Source organism: Cebidichthys violaceus, unplaced genomic scaffold (genome assembly GCF_023349555.1).
Source record: "Cebidichthys violaceus isolate CVI_PGR_0920_01 unplaced genomic scaffold, fCebVio1.0.p SCAF_5, whole genome shotgun sequence".
Taxonomy (NCBI): domain Eukaryota; kingdom Metazoa; phylum Chordata; class Actinopteri; order Perciformes; family Stichaeidae; genus Cebidichthys; species Cebidichthys violaceus.
The window spans coordinates 18,215,541-18,232,590 of NW_027176705.1; the positions used below are offsets into that span (position 1 = coordinate 18,215,541).

At 43.7% G+C, this 17,050-nt stretch overlaps 1 protein-coding gene across 2 annotated transcripts in view; it reads right to left on the reverse strand.

The window, feature by feature from the left end:
* Positions 1-1,130: 1,130 nt before the first annotated feature.
* Positions 1,131-17,050, reverse strand: part of LOC137887395 (multiple C2 and transmembrane domain-containing protein 2-like) — a 34,452-nt gene continuing 18,532 nt past the window's right edge. For both annotated transcript variants that reach the window (XM_068730348.1, XM_068730347.1), the window contains 15 exons: positions 16,344-16,514; positions 15,119-15,249; positions 14,388-14,574; positions 12,652-12,745; positions 12,448-12,550; positions 12,190-12,292; positions 11,895-11,996; positions 11,694-11,768; positions 10,462-10,581; positions 7,576-7,689; positions 6,083-6,124; positions 4,077-4,186; positions 3,709-3,818; positions 3,269-3,366; positions 1,131-2,085 (listed from right to left, as the gene is read on the reverse strand). In XM_068730348.1, the coding sequence (XP_068586449.1) occupies positions 2,038-2,085; positions 3,269-3,366; positions 3,709-3,818; positions 4,077-4,186; positions 6,083-6,124; positions 7,576-7,689; positions 10,462-10,581; positions 11,694-11,768; positions 11,895-11,996; positions 12,190-12,292; positions 12,448-12,550; positions 12,652-12,745; positions 14,388-14,574; positions 15,119-15,249; positions 16,344-16,514 (1,608 nt within the window). In that variant the 3' untranslated portion in view covers positions 1,131-2,037. The remainder of the gene's footprint in view (positions 2,086-3,268; positions 3,367-3,708; positions 3,819-4,076; positions 4,187-6,082; positions 6,125-7,575; positions 7,690-10,461; positions 10,582-11,693; positions 11,769-11,894; positions 11,997-12,189; positions 12,293-12,447; positions 12,551-12,651; positions 12,746-14,387; positions 14,575-15,118; positions 15,250-16,343; positions 16,515-17,050) is intronic.

Here is a 17,050-nt window from a genome sequence, read left to right on the forward strand (position 1 = left end):
ACACACACACACACACACACACACACAGCTGAGCAGTCTCAGGTCGGATATTGAGTTATAACAAGTCTTTTGAGACCGATCAGCCGCTGTATTTGCGGCTCATCAGAATGCATGTGCCACATCACGTTAGTCCCCACGTGTGAACCGTGATTTCACTTGGTAATTCTGAGGCGTCTGGCTGCCTATACATATTCATGCTGAGCCTATAGGTGTCAGATTGAGATGTCCTTCCCGTGTCCTTGACAGCGGGTTATTAATATTGAATACCTAAGTCAACATTATAACTAGATGAAGGGATATGCAGGTCATCGTCTGCCACGTTCTCTGTACCCTCTGTCCTCAAGACAATTGGACAAATCATCAAATTATTTCATGTGCTTTACACATTGTGTCGGATATTATTTGTGTATTGCATTGGGCAGTTAAGGGATGTTAAGTTTGTTTCTCTGGAGATAGTGTTATTTTAAGTATTTCTCAAACAATCCAGTGTTAACAGACATCAACTCTAAATGCTGACATCTTAGGTTTCTAATCCGGTCAATCATCAAATGCTAAACAAATGCATTTGTTTAGCATATGATATAAATATCATGGGATAATGTATTGCATGAGAGCGGGTTTTCCTCTAATTTCACTCATTTCTCATTTAAGAGGCTGAGAGCCCACGCGCTCCGACTTAAAAGCCATAAATCCCAGGGTATTACTCCGAACGCCAACATCTTAACTAGTCCAATTCTCCAATCCCTAAATTGGTGCGGCTGTTGTTGCTCGTGGCTGGTTTTAAAACCGTTCCTCCTGCTCCTGAGCGGTGTGTGCAGCCCGGTACCAGAGGTTTTGTCTGGCTGCTGTGCTTGATAGGATGCTGGCTGCAGGCATCTCGTCGCAGCAGCTGAGAGGAGGTCGCCGAGGTCCTCCTGCTCGCGGCGACGCCCGTGGGCCATCAACACAGCGGGGAGCCCGGGTGCCGGTGAGGTCTCGCACAGCCTCGCTTCATGAAACTCTAATGAAGAGAGGGGGCTCGGGAAATGTGCTGCTAGACGCCCAGAACCCTGCAGCACGGGGAGGAGGAGTACAGTGTGCAGGGGAATTCAAAGAGACGCAGGACAGAGCTGAGACACAGAGGCAGAACATATAGTACATTGTGATTGTGTGCATTTATTGCTGTTAGAAATGAGTGATACATAGTTTTCATCCGTGATTGTCATTAATAAATAAAAGTTAAGATCTGGTCCCATCCCATTTGCGAGTAAAGAATAAAACGCCCCCTCCACACAGGATAAATGAAAATGTAAAATGAAATGTAGGCACTCATCTTTGCATGTAAAAATAAGTCCATACTGTCACGTTGAAGTAAAATCAGTCAGTTGTATGTTTGCGCATAGCTCTTCATCTACTTTAAAAGGTTAATGTAAGAAATAAAAGAATACGATGCATAATAGTTGCTACCAACGTATGTTGCTGTACGGACAAAAGGCACAATAATTGTTACCTCCATTCATCATCATGTTTAAAATCTTGTACTTTAAAATGCAACTATTTTGTATGAAAAAGCCTTATGATGACTTGCACTTTTTAAAGTAACCCATAATGAGATTAACTTTCATCCCGGCAACAATGCTGTTATTTTTTCCAAATTTTTGGAATGTAAGTATAGACATCTCTCATTACAAATTAGGTAAAAATATACGCACAAATGTTACATTCCAAGCATATACATTCAGTATAATGCAAACTGATATTTCAGCTGGTTTCAGGGGGAGACAACCTGGGGCCAAGACATATAAAACAAAGCAGCTTCTGATTGATTGGCTTAAAGAGTAAACTGTACAAACAACACAACATCTTCCGTCTTTCAAAATAATATTACTTATTGCTCTTCTGTAATCTCTGCGCGGTCCTCAATCTGGACTTCTTTGGCTGAAATGTCTTTGAGTGCTGGTTGATATGAGCGATGCCGAGCTGTGTATCACCAGCCAATTAAGATCCAAACCTACCGCACCCCAAGGCGGGCAGATCCTCTGGTTTTGAGTAGAAGGCCTACAAGAGCTTTTTCTTCCTGCTGCCTCTCATCTCACTGTAGTGAACCTTTTAGGAAATAGGAAACAGAGTCAAAGAGAATAATAGTGGGATGTTTTTCACCAATGAGTTCAACTTGTAGTGCTTTTATTTAATAACTATTGCAAGACAAATAACATTTTTACTGAAGAAGTGTGTGACGATGTACTGCCGCTACTGAGCAGGATGACCACAGTGATGACCTCATTGCACAGACAGAATAACAGTGGTCAGCTGAGGAACTACAGAGAGTCACAGTCACTAAACCCAGAGGCCCAAGGGCATCCGAGGAGGAGAGGGAGGAGGCAAATGGGGTCAAACAGCTTAGAGAGAAAAGGGCAGAGAGAGAGAGAGAGAGAGAGAGAGAGAGAGCGAGAGAGAGAGAGAGGAGGGTGAAGAGGAGAGAGAGAGTGAGAGAGAGAGAGAGAGAGAGAGAGAGAGGAGGGTGAAGAGGAGAGAGAGAGTGAGAGAGGAGGGTGAAGAGGAGAGAGAGAGTGAGAGAGAGAGAGAGGAGGGTGAAGAGGAGAGAGAGAGAGTGAGAGAGAGAGAGAGAGAGAGAGAGAGGAGGGTGAAGAGGGGAGAGAGAGAGTGAGAGAGAGAGAGAGAGAGAGGAGGGTGAAGAGGAGAGAGAGAGAGAGAGAGAGAGTGAGAGAGAGAGCGAGAGAGAGAGAGAGAGAGACTACGACGGGTAACAAGAGAGAAGACAGAGGAAATAAAGGAAGAAGAGAGGCCACACATGGAAGAGAAGAGATTGTTCATACTTTAAAAAAAAAAGCCATCAATGCAAAATCCTGCAACCTTCACACCAAAGTGTTGTCATTTTACTATTATTACAGTGATATAAATTATTCTAAAAATCAGCTCAAACTTATTTTGTTTCTTTTTGGTGGATGCGAGTAGGAGGAGCTACAGTGTGCAGACTGATGGGGGGGGGGGGGGGGGGGGGGTTCATACAGGAGACACACCAGCAGCAGCGTCTCCTGTCCCGGCCTGGGAACAGCATGCCCTGCAAGGCAGCCAAGCAGCAGACCTCCACCAGGGATGTATCACGACCGAAGCACAACAGAAATTATACGGGGCTACATAATTATACAGATGAAGCTAATTATACAGACACGAGTGATGAATGCCTGGGAGTTGTTTTAGCAAAATGCAAAGCTAGCGGGCTCTGGGATTTGGCGCTTCCTGGCCGGCTGATCCAGCGGCGGCTTACCTTTTGCACATCTGAAGGCACCCTCGTCAGGAAATCAAGCACCTCATTGTTGTCAATGCTGTACGGGTTCCGTAATTTCTTGGTGAATTTATTGATACCTAAAACAGAAATTCACACCAACATATCATTAGGACTAGTCTCTTGTGGCTGCGCTCCTTGTTTCCACACAAACAAGTAGCTGCGGAGGAGACTCACGCAAGAGCACTACAGCGTGTGCCTTTTTTCTTATTTTACTTTCAGACAATAATCCTATCCAATTTGAACAGTAGGAAACACTCATATTCATACACTACTAACATTATAAGCAGCTAATGTAAAGGAGATAATGCGGAAGAACTACGGCAGCAAATTACAAATTAGACGTGTTAGTGGACGGATGGGATGAACACACACGTCCATACAAAACACACACAGTTGACACTATAGAAAGGGAGACTCACCCCATATTAAAATGACATAGCGAACAGGGACGTAGTATGTAAGGAGTGTTGCAATGACAAAGATCAGGAAAGCCAGGCTGGACAGGAACGGCACCGACCAGTTGAAAGTGCTGGCAAAAAAAAGATGATGAACATCAGGAGGTGTTGAGGAAGAACCTCATTCACTGACTGTACATCAAACACAGAACGTAACAAGAACATGGAATTGAGGCCCCTCTAATGCAGACTTGTTTTTCTTGAATAATCACGAGAGAGGAAAATGAGAATATTTAGGAAATGGTACATTTTCATTATTACTTGAAATGCCTGTAGCTGAAATACAAATACATGTGGTGAGCTGTAATTCACAGCGGATCTTGAACTCGTACTTTTTAATCCTCTCCCCAAAACAGGCGATCTCGTCCAGCAGGGTCTGAAGGGTGATGATTGTGTCTTGGACCATGTGGATTTTCTCCATCAGCCCTCTTCTCTCTGACTCCTACGGCACAACACAAAACCAAACGCTTCAGACGGTCCACAGCAGAAGGTTCGGAAAGGCGTGTTCACTTCTAAAAACTGTTTCTGTTTGTATTAGTGTGGAATTTCATGGAGGGGAGAGTAGATCATATTCAGCAGCTAATTGTTTTAGAATTTCAACAAAAGCACACATCTAAAAAATAACAGGTTGGGCCTTCATGGATCTAATAAAAGGTTTGTGCTGGATAGATAGCTGTTATAACATCTGGTGACAGACTGTCAGACACGCAGCGCATTAAATTACTCTTGAAAGTATCATAACTCAGATTAAAAAGGAGGTAAACCACCATCATGTACAAACAATTACAAAAACAAATACTTTTGTTAGTTTACATCAATGTAATTGTAGTACAAAGATGATTTGGTCATAAACAAAAATAAACCCTTGTGAAATAAAAGGTTAAAGTATTATTTATCACACTGAATAAATAAAACTGTTCTGAAGTAGATCAAATATGATTGTCATAAATATCTTGATTTGAATTGGTTTGTATTAATAAAGCTTTTACAGCTTTATCTGGTCAGAGATATCGGAGACATTCTCCAGGCCACAGATTTCCTCCCTACCAGACTTAATAATAATAATAATAATAATAATAATAATAATAATAATAATAATGCCAATCCAAGTGTCTCAGAGAAAAACACCGAAACACTGAAAGACTCTTAAATGCCGCTAAGGATAAGAGTGTCTGCAAAATCTCAACGTAAAAGGCAGATACTTCAACAGCAAATTTAAAAAAGGCTTTTTCAAGTGAAAGCTCTTCAGAGCGGGACTGGACTTAACATTATGAAAGAGACGAGGTCCTGTTCTCAGGCACAGTCCAGATCCCAGGAGGGAAGAACGGCTTTAAAGTAAACCGAGGAGACCAGACTCTCTGCAGATCTCCGGAGCGAGAGACAGACGATGAGACGGAGACGCGGCCGCATGTCTACATCAAACACGGGCAGAGCGAGGGAGGGTTAGAGGACTAAAGAAAGGAGTGGGGGTGGTGGTTATCAGGGGACTGTTTACTGGACAAAGCCATGGTCTTTGTCACCATGTGATCTCTGCGATGTACGTTTGCTTCTGCTCAGAAACGCCGTGAGGGACCGCTGGCTCGCTGCCATCCAGACGTAGGAGACGAGCCTGGGAAAAGAGCTGCAGAGGGGATCAAACCTGGGACGTTCCACAGGCACAGGGACTATCAGTCTCGAAAACCACATGCAAGACAATTTAGATTCACCTCAGTCAAATATCCATCAAGCCTCCTCACTGCCCTAAACCACTCGAGTCATTTCAGGGTCATGTTCCCACTGAAACCAGTATGAGAACCACTTCACATCAGGCCGACGCGGGCCATTCAAAACGTCTACAATAAACCACGGAATATTTCATCGGTTAAAAGCATTGTCACACTTTCAACACCAACTTTGAAAATGAGCTTTGAAAAAGCATGTCTAAGTGCTGTCATTAGTTCCATATTGATGGTATTATATGGTGTGTTAAGCTCAGGGACTTTCCCAAATGCAGCAGAACCTTCCCCCCCCCCCACTCCTCTATTAGCATATGAATGTGTTGTGACATGTGGAAACGGGCTGTTGAGGTCTTCATTAAGCCCAAATGTCTTTCGGTAAGTTTACAAAAAAAAGAAAAAAAAGAAATACAACTCGTGGCTGGCAGGAACCACGATGCTTCTGAGGATTTAGTACTGAATAAAGAGCTTAGCCAGATAAAATCATAGATCATAGGCAGACACCTTTGTCAACATGTCCAAATAAAGCTAACTTCTTTTCTATTCATTAGCATATAGAAATACAGATGCTTAGTCAACAAATAACTGTAAAAAAAAAAAAAAAAAAAAACATTTACACATACCTTCTCATCATCCTCATCTTCATCCCCCAAATCCATGTTGTCCTGAAAAAAAGAAGAACTGTATTTGTAGTCAGAGTCAATATTTTCTACACTATACCCCTCGCCTCACTTTGACTCTGTATGAACTCCAGTGTGCTCAGGGGGTCGTCAGCTGACAAAGTGCAGGGATCAGCGGTGACCCTGAGGTCGGCCTCCAAAAACACTCTGCAGGACAGCCGACTGACATGTTGGCTTTGTTCACAACAAAACCAGGCAACCGAAGGACAACTGGCACTGCTGGACCAGCATACGCGACGGCGGCAGTGATCAATGTTTTTATATTAACGGTGGATCACATGGTTACGTGTAGATGGAAGGTGTTGCTCAAAGAGACAAACCCACAGAGAATGATCTCCCGACTGCAGTTCCTGTCAGCTCTACGGAGAGTTTTAATCGTTAAGCTCGAGTTCTCTGTCACGCCACTGTTTTTGGCTGCACTTACACGAACCTTAGCATGCAGTTTGATGCGTTATTGGACATGCATATAAAATGATTTCAATGTCTCATGATGGATCCGTTTGTTGTTGTAAACGGTTCAATATTCTGCAGTGTTGGCTATACAGCATATTCATTAAGGCTGAATCGATTAGTCGATTGACATAATTAACCACCAACAATTTTGATAATTGATTAACACTTGAACTTATTTATCATCGTTTTTAAATCATTGTAAATGTAATAACTTGAAAGCACCTCATGGGACTCCAAAAACTTTTTTTTTCACAATTTTCTGGCTTTTAATAGTCTGAACAATTCATTAATTAATAATCAATGGAGACAATAACCATTATTGTTACAGCCCCACACGGTTGCAAATCAGCACATATTTCCCTGATTTCGCGACACAATAAAGCACATTGTTGTCTGAACGGTGCACTGCGTATGTAATTTGCTATAACCTATAGTCTGTGTCTAACCGTGTACAGTAAATACAGCTGCTACTCCACACCGAGCGACAGACGAGAGACGCACCGTCCCCATTTTCCGTGAAACGGAGACCGGTCTCAGTGTGAATTTTGACCTTTTCAAAGCAGAGTGCTAAAAACTTTGTCTAATTTGACCAGTCGCAACAAGAAGAGGGCTACAGACCAATTACAGTGAAGAAGAGGATTCAGGACAATAACCAGAAGCAGACGTTAAAATGAATAAAGGAAGTAGCGGTGTTAGTAAAGGACGAGCAAAGCAAATTAGCTGAGTCAATAATGATATGTTGCATTAGTCTATTCACTGAGTTTTCTATGCTTATGTATTATGTGATATTTTATTATTATGTAGCTAGGTGCAGCTGGTTGCCATGGAAACAGACGTTTAATTAGGAGAACAAAATGTGGTGGAGGTAGCTGCTTTTCCACTAAATAAAAAATTTAAAAAAAGGAGTCCGAACAGGAATCAGCAGGCCACTTGGCCGACGGAGGAGAAGATGGACGAGGCCGACGGAGTGGCTCTGGACTCACCACGTCCTGACTGACCCGACCGGACCGGATCTGGAAGTAGTTCCACGAGATGAGCAGCACCAGGAAGAAGGGCAGCATGTAAAACTCCCAGTGCCACACCGTCACCAAGAACACCTGCAGGCAGTAGGGGCACAGAGGTCAGATATCAGTGAGGTCGGACACAAGTGGGGGGCGGGAGTATGAAACGGGCTGCTCTTCATTAAGTCACATCCAAAGACATTTTCAATAGTTCCAGAATCCCCGCCAGCTAAAGGTTGATCCAATCTACTATCGATTTAATTAGCAGTGGTCAAGCTGATGAAGGCTACCCTGCCACTATCAAAGCCTTTTGCTTCCTACGTACATTTTCTGTTATTTTGCATACGCTGTGCAGGGCCACCACCCTGCTCAGCTGGACTGGGTCTCCCTCCACCCCCTGTATATGCACTGACATTAACCACATACGTCTAATTGATCTGCCTCTCTCATCTTGTGTACTTTAAAGACGACCGCGCGATTGACTGCAGCCACATGGGGGGGTCTGTGTGCGGATATGTCATTAACATCCGTAATGGCACTTGTGATGGGCATTCCACCTGTGCGTGGCTCAGGTACAAATGGATAAGAGGGATAAGAGAAAAAAGGCCTGCGATGGCTCAGTGGCACGGCTAAACGGGCCGATGAAATAATCCCGTTGGAGAGGCAGCGCCGGCCAAAATGGCAGAGCGCCACAAGGCGTGGGGAAGGGTTTACAGGTTTTTATATGCTAATAAAAATAGAAGTGGACATCTGGTAAAGACATCACTCTCCTCTCTGAGGCACCAACTGACATAAAAGATGGCAGATCCTAACCTCCCCACCACTGCCACTACCAACATCAGCTTTAATGTGCAAAAAGCCAAGCATGCTCTTGTCTGTGTTATCAAGCGCCAAAACAGGGCCTGGGAGAGGAGATGAAACCAACTCCTCGCTGAAAGGGTTATGTTTTATTAGAGAGGACTTTGTAATGACTGGGGGAGCCGGGACAGAGGGAAAGCCAAGTCACGCTTTGGTGGAAATGTATACCCAGCTCATAAAGATTGAGATAACTGCAGCCCATTTCAGCTTGAGAGGCATTACACAGTCTTTGACAGCAAAAAAAAAGAGCTCTGGAAATACAATCCAGATCAGAGGGGGTGTGTGTGTGTGTGTGTGTGTGTGTGTGTGTGTGTGGGTGGGGGGGGGGGGGGGGGGGGGGGGCTAGAGCTACTGAACTGAAAGGGTAGCGCAGTTTCAGAATGCAGCGGGATTTCCACACGTATGCTCGGGGAAGGTTTCGCATGGCACAGCGGTAACCCAAGAGCACGGAAATCACTGACATCATTCACACCATTCATTGTTTTAAAGCGGGGCCGCGGAACCGTCGCTGAACAGCAGCTTGTCATTATTATGGGAAGTCATTAAAAAAAAAAAAAAAAAAAAAAGGACAAGTTAAAACAGCGAGTCCCTGCACCTTTTACGCATGCGGCCTATTGTAGTTCAATGGGTAGAGGCACCAACGCGGCCAGGATCGTGGCTCCTCGCTGGGATAACCCCGTACGTCTAAAGAACGCCACGCTGACTGAAAGACGCTCTGCACCAACGTGTCTGACAATGGGCAGATGTTGCAGGTAGCCCGTCATGCAGAGCGAAGCTTTGCTCATGTGGAGATATTAAGCAGGCATTTATTTCTTCTCACCGAGGCTTGAAATGGCAGGGTGCGCTAGTGTGAAAACACGAGTACAGATGGTACTGTCTCTCAAACACTGAGATGCAGTGGGAGGACGTGTGTGCACATTGTGCGCTTGTTCATGCTTGCATGATTTGTGATCAAATGTGTGTGTGTGTGTGTGTGTGTGTGTGTGTGTGTGTGTGTGTGTGTCTGATCTGTCAGGCAAAATAACAATATTATCCCTAATAGTTAATTGTATATATATAAGAGGGGGGGGTTGGGTATTCCTAAAGAGTTCTGTTCCATTGTGAGCACCTGCGCATTAACTAGAGTGTCAATGTCTTCTTCCAGACTTGACTACAGCACGCTGCCTGCTGACCCCGTCCTGGACGACACCGTTTCTAGACGTCCAAGCGATCCGAAATCACAAATCTAAATGCTAAATGCTAAAGCTAAAGCGTGGCTTCTGTTCAGATAGCAGCTCTGTGCTGCAGCTCCCAGTTTTCACAGCAATTTGAACAAACTGTACTATTGGCCGGCGTACAGTACCCCTTGACAAGTCTTTGCAAAACTTTAGTGCCATCTACAGGACGGTAGTCGCAAAAACAAAAAGAACTTTCCATGACCTTGATTGCCTGCATAGTTAATGCACAACTTGCTGTGTGCCATTTCAATCGAGCTGTGATCTGGTGGAGAACGATGTCAAAAAGATCAGCACCCACTCCACTTTACAGTTTAAAGACAAGGCCTGAGAGGATTCTCCCGTGTGTCTGTCTCCGCATTTGCTGAACACTTGTATTCAACAACGGGAGGATGGAGAATAAGCCTTATCTCTGAAGAGCCTTTTAATTGGACTTCTGTCTGCATAATGGTGTCTAAATCAAACCGTGCGCAGATTGGACGGAGGGTTAATGAGTTGTCAGGGAAGTAGAACAAAAATAGACTCTATCTCGACTCCACTGGGACTCTACTCTCTCCAGCTGAGGCTTAGCTCTGGATCCACGAGACACACAAACACCGAAAGCGTCCACTCCAGCGCTGGAGCTGGAGCCCAGCCTGCGTTTCTGCTGAGCCCAACGCCGCATTGATTAACAATCTCGCTGGGAGAGTTCAAGTAGGGGATAGCCAGACTGCGGTCGTCTTCCGCAGCTTGGGGGGGGGGGGGGGAACAGAGGGTAATGCAGATAGCATGTTGATAAGCAGTTAAAGCACTTCACCAGGAAGGCTAGCAGGCTCCTCTGAACGCTCTCCCACTGGAAGCAGCTTTTGATGTACTGCAAAGTCGACTTGATAGCCCTGAACAGTGTCTGAACGCGCAGCACGTTCCTGGCCAGCACCTGAAAGACACAGATGAACACGCGACACATAAATATTAGAGTAGTTATGTTTAAAATGTGTATAAAAGTGCTCAAAATGATGTTTTATTGCGTATAGGTTGCTATATTTTTCATTTTTTTTGTTAATTCATGCCAGAACAGGAAACGTCCAGTCAGCTAGTGTAATAGTGGAGAAGCTGGTAGGTTTTGGCAAGCATGAGCCACTGTGGTCAGGAAGCAAAAGATGTCAGTAATCTGACCTGATTTTGTCAACCAAGACTTTCAACATGAACACAGAAGGAAACCCCGAACGTTGCGATGCGAGCGCTCAGTGTGGAAGCCAATTTTGGCGTTAGCGAGCAATGTATTGTCTGACAACAATGAGTCTTTGTGGGAAGTACAGACAGTCAGGCACCCTGTCTCGCACCCTGTCTTGCACACTGTATATCAAACTAATGTAGCAGAACGGTGGACACAAACTAAGTCACAGTTGGGGTCAATTAAAGCTCAATTCAACTAATTCAGGCAAAGTGCAGGCGTTGGGTTTCCAGAGAAAAGAAAAGTAAAACGTTCCAACGACTTCATGAACCGTGTTTTCTTTTTAATGTTTAGTTCATGAAAAGCCAATTGACACAAAAACATCGACAACAACTTATTTTCTACCTCTTTCTCTCTTAGCTCCTTTTTTTTTTTTTTAAATTTTAATGATTTAAGCATCACATGATTATTGTCACAAGTGCAGTGACCTCTGACCTTCGCCCTCTTTACTGTTGGTCGCTTGTAACGTTTAACACTCTGGAGTTTAAAGCTTTAAACAATCATTTTCATTAGCAATAATCTGCTCGTACATTTATTGTTATTCATTGTTTGGTCGATAAATGTCAAAAAGTTATAACATCATCAGACCCCTTGTTTTGTTTCCTACCAACAGTCTGAAATCCAAAGATATTTAATTTACTATCACGAGAGAAAAAGTCAAAATGTTCAGTTGATCAACTTTGAAGAATGGATTCAGCACTAATGGACTTGATGGGTATTCTACCCTTTGTAAGTAAGCGTACGCTGCTCCACATCATTGCAAAATGATGATTCCACAATCATGTTTTATAAAATGTATCAGAGCTGCATCAAACCTTTTTGGAAAATTTGGGATTATCCTCCATGAATCTTCTCTCCTTTGGTTGGAAGGTTCTTATACTCGCTCTGACCTGATAAAAAAATAAATAAAAAAATAGTCATGAAGCAATAAGAAGCAGACGGCAGACAGAATGGGGGCCTATCTTTCCTAGCCATCATGCACTCATGTCCTCATTGCAGGCTGAACTCTTACTTACAGGGTTAAAAATAACCTCCAGCTCCAGAGTGATGCTCCCCTTCGACAGCCCACCTAAGTCCTCTTTCTTCAGCGGGAAGGCGATCTGCTGTCCCCTGCGGATCTGCAGGACAGAAAAGGGGCGTCAGGTGCTGAACTCACCCATGAACCTGACCATCAGTCACGCCGCATTACATCTTAGCGAGTCTTTAACGTGCTGGAGTGTTATCGCCCTCTTCACTTTAATTTAGACACAGAGTGTAAATAGATTGGTCTATTGTCCGCGTGATGGACTCTTAGTGAGGTAGTGAGTATACCGAGAGCAGGGGAAGGGCAACTTTTCCCAAGAAGTCTGGCGCCTTGTCTCCATCCTCGTCAAAGATGGTCACCACCAGAACATCGTGAATGTCTTTGACGGGGCTGCGGAGACAAACAAGCGGGTCAGGTACTCCACGGCAACCGGAGCACACAACGGCCACAGTGTTCCTTAAGTTTAATTTGTGGACGTACATACATCGCGTTGTATTAATGAGAAGATGTGGTGGGAGGGAATTAAAAGAGAGACTCAAACTGACAATGTATAGACTTTATTCCACTCTGGGTTGAGGCTCTTGTAGACTGTGTGGGTCTGCAGTCTGTCGTTCCCCAGCTCCAACACACAGAAGGGATCACTCTTGCCTGCAGAACACCACAACAAAAAATACTTTCACACTAGACTCCCTCTGTCCCGTTTAACGCAACAAAAGAACAAAAGAAATGAATCCAAATGCGTGACGTACCGTTTAAATCAGCAGCCAGCAAATCTGCAGCCTTGATAACTTTGATTTGAAGGAAACCAACATCACGGAGATTTTTCAGGGACCTTTTCAAACTCTGTGGGGGACAGACGGGAAGCATGGGGGGGTTCAGAGACATTACCATAAAATAGAAAACATCAGAGAGCAACTACTGCCACCAGAAGCCTTCACAATCCTCTGCTTCCTTTGTTTTTTTAAATCATAGGATATATGAGCCAGGCGTTGCAATAGTGCGGAAAAAAAAAAATGTTTCAAGCATTTCCTATCTCACAATGTTTGGGAATCCTTGAAATAAAAAAATCTGGAATACAAAAAATATATTCAGAGTGTCCGTCTATACATGAATTAACCATGTAATCTATATCATCTGCGCAGTAGAAGATAAATCCACAGCATTAACAACAGACCTGTGCTACTCTTCATATGCAGTCTGTTCCCACCTCAGTGCCCAACAGGCTGTGTGCACACGTTGCTAATCTTGACAAAAGAAATGAGTTTAAAGAAGTTATGGTAAATGTTGTAGAGGCACTGAAATATGTTTTTGGGGAAGCTGTGCCATCTGAGATTTTGAGAGACGGTCAACAAAAAGCAGTGCTTTTAGACGCAACGGTATGTTTTTGGAACATTTTAAAAAAAACTTGAACTCGTTTTCATTCTGCAGTAGAAAGGTTTCTCTCCAGCGGCTGACTTGAAATGTTTGAATTTAGCTGCAATACACAAACAAGACATACTGTCTAAAACAGTACTTGCTTCTAATTGCATTGCCATGATCGATTATTCATCTCAAGCACGTTTTAAGTCACTGCGAGTTTATTTTCATACTTTTTTAGCGTGAACTCAAACCAGCGGCTGCGAGACAATCATGACAAAACACGATATAAAACCTTCATATCTATGTTATGCTTTGGAAAAATGATTGATGGTGAAATGCATGATTTTTAGTTTATAGACTAAAAAAAAAAAAAAAAAAAAAACAGGCATTGGACTTTAAGTGCAGCTTTTGATAACAGTATCTATTGAGGATGGATTGTAATGCGCTGGTATCTCCAGCGGTGTCCTAAATATTTACCCCCCCCCCCCCCCCCCCTCCCATCTGTACATCATCAAGTACAGTTGACCAGCGGGGTTCACGTTGGACCTGTTTTCTTTTCAATGAGTCTACTTTCTCAAGACAACACAACAGAGCTTCTCAGTGCATGACCGCCTGGCTGATGTCAAACCCTTCAGCTCAACACTGACTCTCAGCACATTACCTGGCAGATACTGCCATCTCTTGGTCTTTCAACACAGAGAGCACTGCAATAATCCTGGAAGCAGTTTAGACTTAAATGTCCTAAAGCTCACTTCACTTGTTAAATCTAAGCACGTTTTATCATATTCAGACTAAAACTACATATAGCTTTGTACTAAATGTTCACTTAAGTATCACAGGTTACCATACATGCCTTTCTCTTCACTCCTATCTCCAATGGCAGTGGGCTTTCACTTGCCTTAATTAACAATCTTTAGACCGACACAGATTCTAAATAGAGTCAAAAGATTTCACTGATAACTGGAGACCATCTTGTGATGGGATCACGTAAGCCGCGACGCCGAATCGAGTCCGGGGTGTCCCCACTTCCTACTCCCAGCGCTCTTATGATATACTGACATGTAGGTGGTGAAGTGATGCAACCGCACCGTACAGATAGAACGTAAACAGCAGCGCGGGTACTGACATAGTTGTCCAGCTGATTCTGCTGTTCATGAGGTTCGTCAAGCGGAGCGGCACAGAGGTCAGAGATGGAGACGCCGCGGCACGGGTTCAGTGTGACCAGGAAGACCAAGCGCCCTCTCCCCTGGTCCAGGCTTTGTGTGAACAGCTGCCTCTGATTGAACGGTATCCTGGACAGGTCAACGTCACACCTGTGCGCACAAACACACACACACACACACACACACACACACACACACATATATACAAAGGCCTTCACATACTGCAGCACACACATGCAGATGTAGTTGCAGTCATGCAAATTTAAAAATGTACGTGACACAGACATGCACAACAGTGTGCACATGTGCAGACACCCACACACACACAAGACGAACATACCGGTCCACACTTACATCCTTACATCCTTACATCCTTACATCCTTACATCCTTAGATCCTTAGATCCTTGCAGCACCAGACGATATTGACAGTTCACTTAGATACAAACATGTACCGTTTCTGCCCCTGTCAGGACACACCACTCACTGGGCTGACACTGGTTTTTGCCTCCAAATTATCAAGTGGAAAATCAAGGGTTGCTGCTCTGGAAATGTCAAATCTTTTTTTTTGTTCCCAATGTGAGGTGTATTGTGGCAAGGTGAATCACATCACTAGTTTTGAGACTGTTCCCATACTGGCTTTGAAGGGCAACACACAACTCATACAGACACACAAGTTCGGAGTGCAGACTCACGTTCCCAAACACTCCTCGTTCCTCCGTCCTTCCTTGGACCAGAGCTCCACCTCCAGGTTTTCTGGCTTGTCAACGAACTGGTTAAAGGTGAACCTTTCTCTCCACTGAGGGTTGGACACTTTGCAGTGATTCTGAATACAAAAAAAATGAGGTCAGAACATGAAACATAAAAGAAAGATATATTTTCTCATTCACACGCATGCGCATTGAATGCTGAGAGTAGCCATTCAAATACAGTTATCACAAAATGCTGATTTCCATGTTATGCTATAAATCATAGTACTGTCATACATTTTGAATATATTATTCAGAAATAAACCAGGTAACCAGTTGCAGTATGTCCAGATTTTCTAACCGATTGGTGTGTGAATGATTTCTTCTCATGCATGAGTCAGGAATCGTCATCAGAAATTTGCATCACACATGAAGGCATAAAAAGTAATTACTGCACGGCTCATTAGCATGTAGCTTTGATGTGCAATGGATGATGTTGCAGAATAGCAAGGCGACCATCAGTGACAGCAGCCGCAGCGCAAGAAAGGGAGCGCCGCTGCTAGACATCATCCAGCTGGCAGGATGAGCAGTGATCAAAGCAACTCGTGTCACACACCAAAATCCATTCTTATCTTTTTACATTGCTCTCTGTCATACATGATCTGTGACCACGTCAGAGATCATAAGGGCATTAAAACCCTAACATTTGCTCTTTTAAATAGTTTATTCTACAGCTGTATTCGTTATTACTCCGGACAGTATGGCAAATGTGAATGCAAAACTATATGCATGGTATTTACTGCCTAAAATACATTATAATATACAATGCAAATATCAAGGTAAATATACAATATTATTAATAAAGACGTTCATACAAAAATGTCTGGTTTTAAACATTTCCAATACTTCATTTTAAACGTCTCAATCACTTTGCATGTCGTGACCAAATACATTACCAGATACGCATAATTATACACTTGCAAAAGGAGAGGGGGAAGTGACAAGGAAAGGATTAGGGAAGAAAAATATGAGTTTAGAGGTTAAATAATAAAGAAAAGTGGCTAGGATTAGAGGAGGAGGAGAAAAGAAGCAGAGGAGGGAGAGTCTGAGGAGAAGAAAAGAGAGTGGGGGGAGGGAGGAGGGGAGGAGTGGAGAGGGTTTAAGAACAAGTACAATTGGAGAGGAGGAGGGGAGTGGAGGAGATGGAAAGCATTAGTCCTACATCCAGTACCTTGCTCTTGTGTCTCTGCTCTCCCAGTCTGAAGCGAACAAAGAGCTGACCTCCCTGAGTGTCCAGCAGCAGTTCCTGACCCTCGACCAGAGTCACTGACACAACAGAAGTCCACAGCTGACTGTTCCTCACAGTCTCCAACCGACGGAAGCTCTGAGAGGAGCCTCCCGACTGGGATGTGAAACAAAGGAAAAGGGGGGGGGGGGGGTAAAGAGATTCAGAATGCAAATAGAAAATTCATATGCAACACCAGAATATCTATTTACCAACCCGTTACCTTTATCTTATCTTTTAGAACAACACATGCATGCATCATGCAGAGACAGGAACGACAGGAAACGCAACACAAACCAGTGCAGTAAATAAAATGGGGATTCCACTTAGAAATGTTCCCCAATAAAACACAAAAGCTTATATCAGACAGCCACATGAATCCGAAGAGCCCATCGGAGAGACGGCCGAATGAAGCAGCATCGCCGTTCTCCTCCAGTGAAAAGAGACTTCAGTTCACTGAGAGATTAGGTAAAGCCTGCAGCAGCCACAATGCAGAGCAGCGTCTTTCTTCCATATATAATAGGGAGCCATATTCTGAGATAATTAGCTGAAAGCTTACATGAAGACACCACACTGTAGGGAGATGTATTTAACCCAGATTCAATTAATGCAGAGCAAGCTGACAGTGATGTCCTGTCTGAGTCTGTTCTGCC